The 15,204-nt window shown below is 39.6% G+C and overlaps 1 protein-coding gene across 5 annotated transcripts in view; it reads right to left on the bottom strand.

The window, feature by feature from the left end:
* Positions 1-1,141: 1,141 nt before the first annotated feature.
* ZNF131 (zinc finger protein 131) overlaps positions 1,142-15,204 on the bottom strand; it is a 30,848-nt gene continuing 16,785 nt past the window's right edge. For 3 of the 5 annotated variants that reach the window (XM_059417073.1, XM_059417072.1, XM_059417074.1), the window contains 3 exons: positions 10,017-10,702; positions 3,668-3,798; positions 1,142-3,018 (listed from right to left, as the gene is read on the bottom strand). In XM_059417073.1, the coding sequence (XP_059273056.1) occupies positions 2,332-3,018; positions 3,668-3,798; positions 10,017-10,702 (1,504 nt within the window). In that variant the 3' untranslated portion in view covers positions 1,142-2,331. Of the gene's footprint in view, positions 3,019-3,667; positions 3,799-10,016; positions 10,703-15,204 lie in introns of those variants that run through there. The other 2 variants (XM_059417075.1, XM_059417078.1) reach the window with 2 other exon arrangements.

The following is a 15,204-nucleotide window of genomic DNA, read 5'->3' as shown; positions in this document are numbered from 1 at the left end:
ATTAAATTTACTGGCATTCAGGTACAGCCTTTGTACCTTTTCGGGAAAGTAAAATAAACCATACCTGTCCCTCAAACCTCTTTTGAAAGGCCTTGCCAAATCTGAAAACTCAAGTGTTAACACCTTGTTGTGCCTCTGTCCCTGATCTCTACCTTGTGGTCAGATCTCTTGAAAGATGATGTTTAAAAATAAACCTCACTTCATACCTTGGCTTAAAGGGTACATCATGAGCTATTTTCAGCATTCAAAATTCACTAGATACTAACTAGCGATTTACATACTTAAAGCCACTATCTGTCAGGGATTTTTTTTCTTTTCAAACTACAATTAACTCAGGGACGTGGACATCTTATGGGAAACTGAAAATTCCATGTAATATAATTTAACTCGACCATCAGTATTTTCTGACTTCAAAGAAAAAAATATATATATAAACACCCAACGGCCAAGCAGAACAGACCTAGAAATGTGCATATAATTTTTTGATCTTAAAAACTCAACTTTCTATTCCTGTTTATTTCTAAATCTGTGACCTCTCCAGTTGTGGGAAGCCATTCTCTTTCAGATAGTTCATAAATGTGATGCCATTTAATATTAGGATTACCAAATGAGGATAAGCTGAGTTGATCTTTTAAATTACCATACTAGGGGGTGCGTGGGTGGCTCAGTGGGTTAAAGCCTCTGCCTTTGGCTTGGGTCATGATCCCAGGGTCCTGGGATCGAGCCCCACATCTGGCTCTCTGCTCAGCAGGGAGCCTGCTTCTCCTCCTTCTCTCTCTGTCTGTCTCTCTGCCTGTCTGTGATCTCTGCCTGTCAAATAAATAAATAAAAATCTAAAAAATAAAATAAATTACCATACTAGTAGTAAATTACCATACTAGTAGTAAGTGCGAAAAGTATATTAAAAATAGGCTATATTTAGAAAATTCCATTGGCTGTTGTGTCCTTTTATGTTAGAACTGCAAATGCCAACCTCTGCCTTCTTCCATTCTTTTGAATTGATTTTTAGGGATTAGAGGTACATATTGAGAATTATATTAGTTCAAGTATCAGTAATGTTAATACAAGTAAGATCTCTGACCACAAATCAACCTCTACACTTGTAACCAAAAGGGGGAAAAAAAAAAGAGTCATGAACACATAATTTTAAGCTTTACTTTAAAAATGTAAGTATCTCCCAATATTAAACAGGTAAAGAAAATAGCATATTGGTTTATTTTATGTGGTTGTTATATTTTATTTTCCAAGTAATACTGATTAAAAATATTTACACACCTACTTTTAAGTCCACAGTTTAGCACTCTTATTTGTATGGCTTTAAAAGTTATAGCACAAGATCTTTACATTAAGGATCGGGGGGAAAAGATTCATTCAAAACAAAGCCTGATATATTATATACATGTTTTTCTCTGTACTTTATTTTAAATACATTAATTTTTAAATGATGCTCATCTTTTTTTCATCTGGTGGTAAAATATTAGTGCAACTTTTCATCAAAAAAAAAAAAAAAAGTTTACCACAGATATAAATGAATTTTCCCAATTGGAAATGGCCCTTCAGTTGCCATTAAATGAAACTTCCCAACCTAACTTAAGTTACCAAGAAAAAGAATTGGTAGTTGCCATTATAAGCAAAAACATAAAACTACTACAGCATCACCTACATTGCTCCTTACAACACAAACTTTGAAAGAACCAGAGACACTTTATAGAAGTTTTGTTGGTTTTGAAAAGGCACATGGGTGTGGTTTTTTTGTTTTTTACATTCTAGAAATTTTGCCACCACGACTCTGTTCCTGTTGCAGATGACATCCGTGACTATCAGTAAAGACAAGAAGGTTGTTCAAACTAAAGCAAGCCAGAAGCCAAAAATTTAACTGCACAGTAACAATGTACTTTTCTTCATGCAGCCTTGTGTTTCCTATATATTCAATTTTCTAACATGCATTAGAATACATAAATTTGTATTCTAATGATTTTACGTTTGATTTTACAACATGGAAAAAATCTGAGAAAGGACGTGACCTGGGAAAGAGAGAAGGGAGAACCCTCATCACAATGAAAATAGATACATTCGTACCCAACTATATAGTAAGAATATAATCCATTTAAGTTTCCAGAAATAACACTTCTCAAAGCTTCCCATTCACTTATGGGAAAGATATCTCCTCTGTGGCATTAAGTGGGGGGAAATCTGCTTCAACAGAAACAGTTCACAACAGGAAAGACTTTAACTTTGGTCCACTTGTCTGTTAGCCCAAGGACAGTCACACTGCCCAACATCAGTTCAAAAACCCAAAACATAAATTTAAAAATATATTCATTTGTTATTTCATTCTAAAACAGGCATAGGTGTTCTGTTCTCATTCCCTGCCCTTTCAGCTTGGGAATCCACTGTTGATTTGGTCTCTAAACCATCAGCATCTTCGTGATCTTCCCTGGCAGCCTCAGCACAATCTGCTTGGGTGGACTCTCTCTCCTCCTGGTTCATGATTTCAGGGGTCACTTGATCCAAGTCGGCTTCTAGAAGTTCAGTCTGTACTTCTACTGGCATCTGATTTACCCGCTCGACGTGCAGCTCCTCCACGTGTACTTCAGTACCTTCTTCAGTCTGAATTCGACCCACTTCTAGATAACTCACCTGGACCTGCTCTGGAAGATCGCTCATATGTGAATCATGCACTTGGCTGTCCTGGAGCAGATCAGGATGGACCTGTTCCACAGTCACTTGTGCTGAATCCACCTGAACCTGAAGCAATGGTAACACATGCACCTTCCCAACTTGTTCTATAATAGTCATTGATGTCACAGGTTCAGTCTGCACACGTGTTTCTACTGAAAGAACTTCTTCAGTTACTAGACGCTCTGAGATATTGTGAGTATCACTGAGATGCCTCCTTAATTCATTTCCTTGCATAAACCACAGGTCACATAAAGTACAATGGTTGGGTTTATCTCCAGTGTGTATTACCAAATGATCTTTGAACTGGTCCCAGCTGTTAAACACACTGTTACAGACCTGAAATAACCAAACATATGGTTTTAACAATACTAATATTCAAGCTGAAGAAAACCTGAATGTATTTATTCTCTTTAAGGAAAAATTTGAATTTTTCTGAAAAATATGATACAATGTGGTCTAAGATTTCATAACTGTTTTCTTTATTGGATCTTTTAGCTGATGTAGCTAACAACTGAAATACACTTTGGGAAACATTTTAACACTGCCTTCATTGCTTAAATGTCATATAAATCCAATGACTATAAAGTACCAATACTATAATTTCTCCCACAATATCATTACAATAAGAACAATTACATTATTTGGGTTATATACACACTAATCATGGAAGAGCTGATCACAGCTTGTCAGCCCCCACTGCCTCATTCCCAAATTCTAATAATTGCTCAATGGTTAAGAATAACCACAGTTTCAGATTATCTATTATTTAGGACATAATTTTATTGACATTGGTGTCATCTTGGGTTGAGTAAAAAAAAACAACACCCCAATCTTCATTCTAAAGTGAAGACAGTGATGCTCTTTACTCTCATTCTTTCCAAACTATCAGTCCTATACTTTTACTCTACACTCTGATACCCTTTACTTTTAATGATTTAGAACAAAGACCATTCCTTTGCTAAGGAGAGAATACACCCACACATACCTGACATTCATAAAGCTTCTTTCTTCCCTTTTTTGCCCCTACTCCAGTCTGGCATGCAGTCAGATGACATTTGAGGGTGCTATTTCTAGCAAATCGTTCATGACAATTTGGACATTCAAAAGGTTTTTCACCTATTACAATAGAAAAAAATTATATTGACAAATGAAGAAAAAAAGAAAAAACAAATAATTTTTTTTCTTTTTGGTTAATTCTAATAGAACCTTCTTGAAAGAAGATCTGAATTTGTAATTCAGATGTTTCCACCACATCCAAAAGACTCTTCAAGAGGTGAAAATAGTTGTATTTGTGCTTATAACTGTTGTATTTGTGTTATAATTGTATTTGTGCTTTGAGGAAGAAATAAAATTTGGATCTGAGTTGTTTCATGTTTTTGCTGTTTTTAAAAAGCTGTATATCTTTCCTTAGGTTAAAACCAAGATCAATCTCTCTTTTTGGGAAATGCACCCACAAGTGTTTTTTGAGCACTTACTATGTGCCAGACCCTGTGCTAGGTGATGAAGATAAATAAATTCTCCTTTTTAAAAACTCTGTATCACAGGCCATAGTGTTTTATGAAGGTAAATACATAGAAATGAGCACCTGAGATGTATCAGAGAAGGCCTGTTTCAGAAAAAAGGGCAATGGAAAATGTACTGCAGCAGCACAAAAGAAGGAGTATTGTGCCTGAAATGAAGAAGAGAAGGAGGAAGTTTATTCTAGGCAGAAGCATAGAATTATAAAATAAGATGGTGGGTGAAGAGTAAGGAGGAAACATATCAGTAACGACTCCCAGATCTCTGGCTTAGAATACCAACCACAATAAAAAACACAGAAATCCAAGTAGGTTTGGAGTGCAGCGTGTTAGGAAAGATTATCGTTTCGCTGTTGATTTGAAGGTACTCAAAGTGGAATAGTCTGGTAACAGCTATATATGGACTAATCTGAATCCAAATAGAGGGTGGACTGATACACAGATTAGGAGTTACTTTAGGTGGTAATAAAAACCTCGGATGTGTTGTGTGATAAAAGAATCAAGGACAGAACTCAATGAAATACCAAGTTAAAACACAGGTAAATGAGCAGCAGGTAACAGAATCAGAAGAGCCAGAAGCAGAAGAAAGAACACTGAGGGAAATTAAGAAACTTCAGGAAGATGAGGCCAGTAAACAGTGTCAAACTGAACAGAGATGTCAGATAGGACAACAACAAGGGACTGTACTAACTCAAGTGAGAACAGTGTTGAGTGATACGATGGTGGGGTTAGAAGCCAGATTACCATGGAATGAGAAGCAAGTCAATGAAAATAGTACAGAAGTTCTTCCCAAAAAGGCTTGGAAGTAAAGAGAATGGACAGTTTTGATAGATGACACATATACGTCATCTGCTGAGGCAGAAAAATACACATCAGGAACCAAAAGGCCTAATTTAAGGTCTGATATGATTTTTTTCCAGAAGTCCTCAGTGAGGAGGTGAGATTGTCAAATGACTGCAATAATTCCAGGATTTTTTTAAGGGTTTTTTAGAGCAAGTGGGTTGAAAAACCAAGGGAATTATGCTTAGCATGCAAGAAAAAGTGATTCAAGCTGTATACAAGGAGGACAAGGTAAGATAGGCAGAAATTGGGGCAATAAGCTAGGTGGAGAGGGATGTGGAAGGACTAGCAGGCTAACTGAAGTAGACTCCAAGTAAGTGAAGAAGGTTTCAAGGGAGAGCATGATGCTTGCAGAGAACAGGCCCCAGTGATGAGGTCCTAGTTGTGACCTCCACACTAGTTAAGTAATTTTGAGTTGTGTTTTTTCTTTAAGATTTTATTTGCCAGAGAGAGAGTGCACACACAAGTAGGGGGAACGACAGAAAGAGGGAGAAGCAGGCTCCCCAACAAGCAAGAAGCCTGATGCGGGACATGATCCCAGGGCACTGGGATTACAACCTGAGCTGAAGGCAGCCATTCAACTGACTGAGCCACCCAGGCATCCCTGTGCTTTTTCCCTGACCAAAAAAAATTATAGTTTATTCTTTGTATAATGTTCATGAGATGAAAAAAAATTAGACCTTAGAGTCTAGAATTAGTGTTGGTCCACAAACTCCTTTTCAACTTGTCAAATATTGGGAGATACTGCTCAATAAAAAAGTTAAGTTTTGTGATTTTAATAGTGTATAATTTTTCGCTATAAATATAAGTTGGTATAGCTTCTTTAAAGGATAATTTCATGACATATACCAAAATTTAAAATGTATATATTCTTTGACTTGGCAATTCTGCTACTGGACACATACAGAAAGATATAAGCACAAGTATGCCTATTACAGCATAGTCTATAATAGCAAAAGACTAGCAACAATCGAAATGTGTATCAACATAGGTAAATCACAGCACACCCATGCACTGAAACACCAGGCAGCCACGGGCAGGGGAGGGGGGTGGCGTGGCGGGGAGAACAAAACAAGTATAGATTCCTGCATTTTCATTTAAAGAGTTTGAGAGAAATGTCATGACACTGTACTACATGTCTCTATTTATTTTCCCCAAAAAACTTGTGTGTTCATCTGTGGTGACTCAAAAATGCAAAGAACAGACAAGGAAAGATAAATAAGAAAATGATGGCAGTAGTTGCTTCTGGAGAGATCTACTAAATCTCTCTCTACTCATCATTGTACATCATTTCAGCTTTTGCCATTTGAGCTTTTGCTATTTTAAAAATTAGTAAGTCCAATAAAATCTAGAAATATCAACAGATTAATTCTGTTTTAGATGTGTAGACAGCACAGTCTTCAAAGTGCTTTTACCGTATTATTTTACTTGCCATTTCCCTGTAAAGTAGGTATCATTACCCATATTTACACAGATGAGGAAAGAGGCCCAAAGATAAAGTGATCAGTCAAGTTCATCATTCTGGCAAATGTCAGAACTAGAGCTGGAATCTAATTCTGATTTCCAGACCCACATTCTTTCTATAATTCCATATGTCCTCTCTGGGAAACAGGTAACATTTGAAGACATGGTTCTCTTCTTCAGGTTCTCTCTCATACTAGGTGTTCCACAGGAAATCCATCAATATGTCTGGTACCGCCCACCCTAAAGTGCTTACCCTTCTGTATTTTTCTAAGTTAATTAACCTCCAATCCTGTAAGGCACCCAAACCAGAAAGCTGGGATTTATTCCCATATTTCACTGGTCACCAAATCCTGTTGATTCTGCCTACTTAATGTTATTCACATCTCTAACCCTCTTCCACTATCACTGCCTTTACTCCACTCTTCATTTTTGATTAAACGTTCCAACAGCTTACACCTTGAAGGTTTAACCCCACTCCAATCTATCCTGTCAAGTCATCACTCTCAAACATAAAATCTAATCCTGGTTTAAACTTCTTTAAATGACTCAGTCTTTCAAGATAAAATCCAAATTCATTTACGGCATTTATGAAAATAACTATATGATCTTGGCTTCATCTTCCATCACTTTTTCTCCCCTGCCTTTGTCCACGATGCCTAAGTGTGTGCCACCTGGTCAGCCTTCCTAACTCTTCCAGCTACATCTCCTGTCATTCCTTCACTTGGACCCAATCCTCCAGCTGTAATAACCTATCAGCAGTGCTCCAAATACACGGCTCTCTTTCCTCTGTACCTGTGCATGCTTCATTTCTTGTGCCTGGAATGCCCATCTCCTGGCTAACTCCTTTTCCTTTGGGAGTCATTACAGGGTGAATGCTCCAGGAAACCAACCCTGTCTCATCCATCATAAACAAACAGCCCAGGCAGGCATTCCCATAAGACAGCGTGCTGCCTTCTACCAGCCCTTAGCCTGTCACGTGTAACGCTGTCTGCTTGTCTCCCCCAACATAAGGGTAAGCTCTTTGAAGGCAGGGACTCTAACATTTATCTCCATGACCAAGTAGGTTGGCATTACTATTTTCCAAATGGAAACAAAATAATTCAGAAGACAAGTAACCACCAAAACTTTGCAAATCAGGGGCACCTGGATGACTCAGTCATTAAGCGTCTCCATTAAGCAGGAAGCCTGCTTTTTTTCCTCCCACTCCCGCAGCTTGTGTTCCTGCTCTCACTGTATCTCTCTTGAGGTCAAATAAATAAATAAAATCTTTAAAAAAATTTTTTTTTTGCAAATCAAGCTATAGACCATATTGTATGCTTTAAGACTACTGAAAAAACCAAACCACTAAACTAATAAAAGTATGCAAAATATGAAACTGAGGGGGATTTATGTATATTTTGAGGATAGGAAACAGGAATGGGATTGTTTCCTTATCTTTACACTGGGATTGCTATAAGCAAGAAATGATCCATTCTTTATTAACATAAGCACAATTTACAACTATTTACTTATGCTCCTCTTGAATTCAAGTCACTGATCATATCTGCAACTATCTTGTTACTCATTACTAGTACAGTTAATTGAGGTTAAATGCCAACAAAAGTTCAGCTTGCTTTATGTGTTGAACTGTTTTCCCAATGGACATCTAGTTCTATATTTTGTAACAACTACTTTAGTTATCTCACATAATTATAAAGATAAAGACATACAACATAATACGCTTTAGCTCTACATTCTGCTGTTTAATCCAAAATACAAAGGATAGGATGTGGAAAGCATATTTTAAAACTTCTAAAATAATCTGTGTTGCCTGTTTTTCTTTTTTTTTTTTTTTTAAAAGATTTTATTTGTTGATTTGACAGACAGAGATCACAAGTAGACAGAGAGGCAGGCAGAGAGAGAGGGAAGCAGGCCCCCTGCTGAGCAGAGAGCCGGAGGTGGGGCTCAATCCCAGGACCCTGGGATCATGACCTGAGCCGAAGGCAGAGGTTTAACCCACTGAGCCACCCAGGCGCCCCTGTGTTGCCTGTTTTTCAATAGGTAAGTCTCCAGGTAATGTTTTGGGTAAAGAGAAAATTGCTTCTACTTTTACATTACTAGAAGATAAAGGTGACTGATACCTGTTGGGATACTGAAAGCCCTTATCAAAGGATACTAGTTACCAAGTAACATTTATTTACTAATTTAATGTGCTGCTGGTATAGCAAGTGTTTTACAAAACTAAGTTACATTAAAACAGATGGGTATTTAAGGACCAAAAACTATTACTACAGGCAGTTTCTAAATATATAATTCCTAATATAAATATTCCTTTATGATTGAAAATCAGATAGCATTTTCCCAAAAGATAAATGCCTATTAGTTACGCAAACTAGTATCCGGAAGCTTTTTAAATCCATATGAAGACTTAAGTATGAGATTCTGTTTCATGTAACCACTGAATATTGATACTGACATTTATTCAGTCCCTGAGTATTGATACCAAGCATTTAAAGTGAGGGATACCATACCACATTTATCTGAATCTATCTCTTTCCTCAATTTCAAGCAGTATGCAGAGAGGAACTAAGGACAGCAAAGGATCTAGGACAAAATTTCTTCGAAATTTTCCAAACTCCAGCAAAGACAAAGACTCTGAATGGTATGGAATACCTATGTTGTATTCACTGTATTAAACAGTCTAAACAGCTTTAGCCACCACACAGAACTTGGGGACAAATATCTAGAGTCTGACACTTAGCACACCATATCCACTGCTCTCCCCCCACACACGATTCAAGTCATAGCTAGTAGCTCCTGTGTGTGACACAGGAGACTTAACAAAGAATGCTTGAGAGGTGGAAAGACAGAAACTCTGAAGGAGGGGAAAAGAGGCATAGGGGATGGATGCAGAACTCTAAGGACCAGAGGCCCACAGTGGGCATCCCTGGGATTGCTTCTGCATGCCTGAGAGGGCTTCCAGGAGGAGGGAAGTAAAAGACTTTACCTTTCTCATCTCCTGGCTGCCCATCAGTCCTGACACTGGGTGCTCCTGAAGAGGTGTGGGAAGATGAACATATACTGCCTACCTAGCTACCACCTTGGTACAGGTGACCAAATGTACACAAAGGTATAAACATGCCAGGGATTGTTCCTAAGTGTACAGATCTATGTAATGTATAAACGAGAGACGGGAAATGTAAAAAACAGTAACAGTGAAGATTCCATATAATTAGGACTTCATAATTTATGATCCTTAGTAAATAATCACAAACTGCTTTGTGTATTTCTTTAAAAATACAAAAATTGGCAAGGCGTTAAGAGTAACAACTACTTTCCAAAATTGTTATGATTTTTGCTTTTAAAGTAGGACTATTTCAATAAACTAGTATCAGAAGAACAATGTGAGCTCAGCCTGCTTATTAGAAAATACAGGAGATGGCTGCTGTTATTAAAATAAAAAAAAGAATTAGACGCTCAGACTTGCAGTGAATGTGGAAATATGCACTTTTAACATAAGGATTTGCTAGTTACCTGTATGTTTTCGAAGATGCTCTTTAAAATGTCCAAAGTGGTCAAACTGTTTCTCACAGTATTGACATATGTGAATTTTTTTCCCAGTTCTTTGCTTCTTACTGACTCCACCTTCTTCGAGGTGGTAACAGTTGAGGTGCTGTTTCCATGCGCTCTCCCGAAGATACCTTTTATTGCATATTTCACACTTGAAACTCTCAGTGGAGTGTGATTTCATGTGTTCCTTAAAATGGTAAAACAATTTAAATGAACGGTTACATTTCTCACAATGGAACAAGTCCTTCACATGTGACAGCTGAAGTTCCACAATTTCAATACCTTCTACCTGTTTGCTTGTGGGGTCAGATGCACAACCATCTTCTTCTTTTATCTGCCCTTTTCTATCACCTTGCCGGTACTTGCTGGTAATATCTGCCAACAGTGCCAGGGCGGAATCATCAGAGGACCCTGTGCTCTGAATGTACTTTATGGACTGCTTGGCAGAAGCCACTTCCTCCAACGTTTCGATGCCTTCATCTTCCACTTCGATTGTGCCTTCGGCAATCTCCACCTCAATTTCAACAGGTTCTGATTCTGCAGAGGGCAATGATTCAGTGATAACATTTGAAGTTTCTGCAATCTTTCTTTTTTTTGCCTCACTTTTTCCTGTGGTATTTTCCTCTAATGGAGCGGAGTTTTCTTTGTTCCTGAAACACATAATGTATGGATTTAAAAATCCGTAAGGTCAATGGAAATCCTAGCAGGCTCTGGGAAGAAATTGATAAGTTCATAGAAAAGTTTATACGGAGAGGCAAAAAACAAAATCGGAAGACTTATATAACCTAATTTCAAGACTTACTGTGAAGCTACAATAAGTTAAGACACAATACTGGTGACAGACATGAAGATAATGGAACAGAGTCAAGTCCAGAAACAGACCCACTTGTTCAATTGATTTTTGAAAAATAAAGGTTCCAAGGTCATTTAATGGAGGAAAGAACTTTTAACAGTGGTGCTGGAACAACTGGTCTTTACATGGAGAAAATAAACTTCAACTATCACTCTTCAATCACACACTCAAATTATTTCAAAATGGATAACAAACTTTAACGTAAGAACTAAAATGTCAAGAGAAAGGCAGGAGAAAATCTTTGTAAAATTGGGTTACTGAAAGATTTCTTAAATAGTACGCAAAAAGCAGAAGACCTAATGGCAAAAATTGATAGATTTTTGTCCTTTGTCCTTTGAAATAGTTAACAAAACGGGGACACCTGAGTGGCTCAGTTGGTTGAGCTGCTGCCTTTGGCTCAGGTCATAATCCCAGCGTCCTAGGATCGAGTCCAACATCGGGCTCCTTGCTCAGCAGGAAGCCTGCTTCTCCCTCTGCCTCTGCCTGCCACTATGTCTGCCTGTGCTCACTCTCTCTGACCAAAAAAAAAAAAAAGTTAACAAAACGGTAGGCTGCAAACAAAACAAAACAAAACAAAAATCAAGCCACAGACCTGGACAAAACACGTGCACACATTTATCTGTCAAAGGTCTGTACAGACAGTATAAAAAGTTTTCTCACAATCCAATACCCTAAATAAGAGAAGACAACTACTGGGAGACAATTATCCATGAGTCTCATGTTCCTGCACATCTCCTGCACTGACAGCTCTTCTTCGGCATTCTCTTCAAGGCTGTCTGCAGTACAGCCAGCAATCTGGAAAGACAGAGAGTATGGCTCCCTCTGGGCAACAGTTGGGCAGCTTTGCTTGCAGTCCATCATCTAAGATGTGGGATTCCTACTCTGGAGATGCTTCAGCTGTGATGTAAACCAACTAGACGCACTGCATTCACCTGGGCCACTCTATGTCACCCCTCTGGGGGAGAAGGGAAAACTGGCACAAATATAAAACTTGTGCTCCTTACTGTGCAAAAAGTAAAATCTTTCTGACTTAACAAATATCTTTTATCAGCATCCGTGAAACTATGAAGGATAACTTGTTGCCTTCAAATAGGGTAAACATCTCAGATCTGCCACACTCCTTGCCAGGTTTTGGCAACAAGGACAGGATGCCAAAAAAGACAAGGTTTTCTGGAGGACAAAGGATGAGGCCCCACAAAACAAATAATAGGATGTGAGGAAGTCCACTGGAGCTGGCAGCAAAAATGCTGACCAAACTGTATGGTCAACTAGGCAATGCATGGTCTTCCACTTAACTGCCTACTGTAGGAGTTAAACTGTGTCCTTCAAAGATATGCTGAAGTCTTGACCCCTAACACCTGTGAATGTAACCTTATTTGGATATCAGTCTTTGAACATGTAACTAAGTTAAGAAAATTGGTCATCAGAGTGAGGCCTACTCTAATACAGCTCTGTCTTTATAAGAATAGGTACATTTGGACACACGCACACAACAGGAGAGAGACAGAAGACAGCAATGTGAATGACGATGGAGGCCAAAATTGGAGTCATGCTGCCACAAGCCAAGGAACACCTGGGGCTGGCAAAAGGTGGGAGAGGCAAGGAAGGATCCTCCCCTAGAGGCTTCTGAGGCAGCAATGCCCAGCTAACACTGTAATTTAGGATTTCTAGCCTCCAGAACTGTGAGACAAGACATTTTTGGGTCCCAGTTTATGGTACTTTGTTATGGCAGCCTCAGAAAACTGAAACACCTATAATGAGGAAAAACTGGAAGTTGCAGGATTAGTAGCTGGCAGTAAGTTCCAGGACAGCTGCTAGAACAGTTCCCTGGTGTTGCAAACTCTCCCAGGGTTGAGGGGAGGACTTCCCTGCCAGTCTGGTGGTCAGCCTTAAGTCTAACTCATCAAAACAACTGAGATTCACGGGGGGGCAGGGGTAGAGACAGAAGGCCCTGCCCCATTACAAATAAGTTACCAAAACTAAGGGTTACAGGAGGGACACTTGCAACTGCTACTAACAGAAATGAGTCATTAGAACTTCGCCTAGTCCACGTGAAAGATGAGGGGGCGTGGGCCTGGGTGGCTCAGTTGGTTAAGCCTCTGTCTTCAGCTGAGATCACAATCCCAGGGTTCTGGGATTGAGCCCCACAACAGGCCCCCTACCGCTTCCCTTGGTTGTGCTCTGTCAAATAAATAAAATCTTTAAAAAAAAAAGAAGAAAGATCAAGAAGAATGGCAACCTGGGCCATCACAGGGCTCAGCCTCTCCTGCAGTGTTGTCTTGTCCTCCTTGTATCTACGTGGAGGACTGTAAAAGGTCTCGGGAGTTTTTCCCCCCGCAGTACTGTCCTGGCTGTCACAAGGGTGCTACAGTGCTCTTGGGGAGATTTCTTTGAGACAAACTCCTGTGGTGAGGCACTGACTAGTAAATCTTCTTGCCAATTGGGTTTATAATGCTGATGAAGAGGAGTCACTAGAGAATGAGGAAAGAATCCAAAACAATATAAATTCTTGTGATCAGGCCTCCTGAAAATCCCAACCTTAATGTTAAACTAGGTAAAAACATAAGAGTTGTTATCGTGACAAAAGGGCAGCAAAGGTACACTCTTTTTTAAAAAGCCACCAGTGTGTAAGTCATCTGAGTCTGCCAAAAGGCATGTAAATCTTATGGCCACAGGGTCCCTGGGTGGCATAGTGGGTTAAGCAACTACCTCTTGATTTCCACTCAGGTTATGATCTCAGAGTCCTAAGATGGAGCCCCATGCTGGGCTCCACACTCAGACGGGACTCTGTCAACATTCTCTCCCTTTCCCTCTGCCCCTCCCCTTGCTCGTGTGCTTGTGTTCCTTCTCTCAAATAAATAAATACATCTTAAAAAAATCTTATGGCCCCAATTTAAAAGCAATGTGGAGGGGCGCCTGGGTGGCTCAGTGGGTTAAAGACTCTGCCTTCGGCTCAGGTCATGATCCCGGGATCCTGGGATCGAGCCCCGCACCGGGTTCTCTGCTCGGCAGGGAGCCTGCTTCTTCCTCTCTCTGCCTGCCTCTCTTGTCTACTTGTGATCTGTGTCTGTCAAATAAATAAATAAATAAAAATCTTTTTAAAAAAATAAATAAAAATTAAAATAAAATAAAAGCAATGTGGACAAGGCAGCTGAATCAAGGGATTCCCCAAAAGGAAATAGACGGCATCAGTAATGATGATCTTGCTGGCCAACAGAGGGCTTTTGATGGGCCGAAAACACTTGAAATTTGCTTAGTCAAACCACATGCAGCTCTCATCTGCTTGAAATCAAAAGTAAATATGCCTTGCTTACTGGCATGGAGTCCCTTTCTCTCTCTGTCTCCCCCCCCCCCCCCCCCATACCTTGACTTCATCTGCTTGGAGGAAGATAACTAGGGGTAGAGCCAAGGTCTCCCTGTCCCCAAGGGTATAGTGAAGACACCATATACCCAATCCAAGGATGCAGAGGGAAACCCAGGAATGGGAGAGACTCAAACTTTCATGGCTCTGTTAGATTCAGGACAACTCACCATTCTACCATGGGGAAAAGAAGACCTTCCATTCAACCCATGGAGTTTGGGCAAGGTTCACAACAGGAAAGGGAGCCTGTCTTAACCCTGCAGGTGGAAGCTGACAGTACATACTGTTGTTGCTAAATCTGAATGTACAGCAGGAACTGCTATGGCATTTACACTGCCCAATTCTGTAGGTATCAGAACTGGATTGTCCCAAATGGAAAGAGCCACAGGTAGAGAAGAGCTACTGTAAGAAACCCCCTGACAGATGGCACCAGCAGCTGGTCAGGTTTAACATGAGTGTCTCTATCTTGTGAGGTCTGAAGTTTATACTATACTGATGTCCTGCTGACTGGCAAGCTAAAAGTCTGTCTCAAAGGTCCCGACCACAATGTCAGCACACCTCCATGAACAAGTGTTGATGAACCCTCAATAAAATTCAGAGGCTTGCTCATCAAGTCGAGTTTCTTGGGACTAAGTCCAGTAGATTCACAATACTCAATTCCTCCAGCAATAAAAGAAAAACTATGTTTTTTTTTACCTCCTCTCTCTCCCTACTGAAAATAAGGATTGTTATTTGGACATTAGAGACAGCAGGTACCTCTCCTGGGCATTCTACTTTCTTCTTTATATCAGCTAATCTTCAAGTCGGGATCTTTTTTTTTTTTTTAAGATTTTATTTATTTATTTGACAGGCAGAGATCACAAGTAGGCAGAGAGGCAGGCAGAGAGAGAGAGAGAGAGAGAGGAGGAAGCAGGCTCCCTGCTGAGCAGAGAACCCGC

The sequence above is a fragment of the Mustela nigripes genome, chromosome 12 (genome assembly GCF_022355385.1).
Source record: "Mustela nigripes isolate SB6536 chromosome 12, MUSNIG.SB6536, whole genome shotgun sequence".
Lineage (NCBI taxonomy): Eukaryota > Metazoa > Chordata > Mammalia > Carnivora > Mustelidae > Mustela > Mustela nigripes.
Note: the sequence above shows the minus strand (reverse complement) of the source record. Positions and strands in the feature narration are given on the sequence as shown.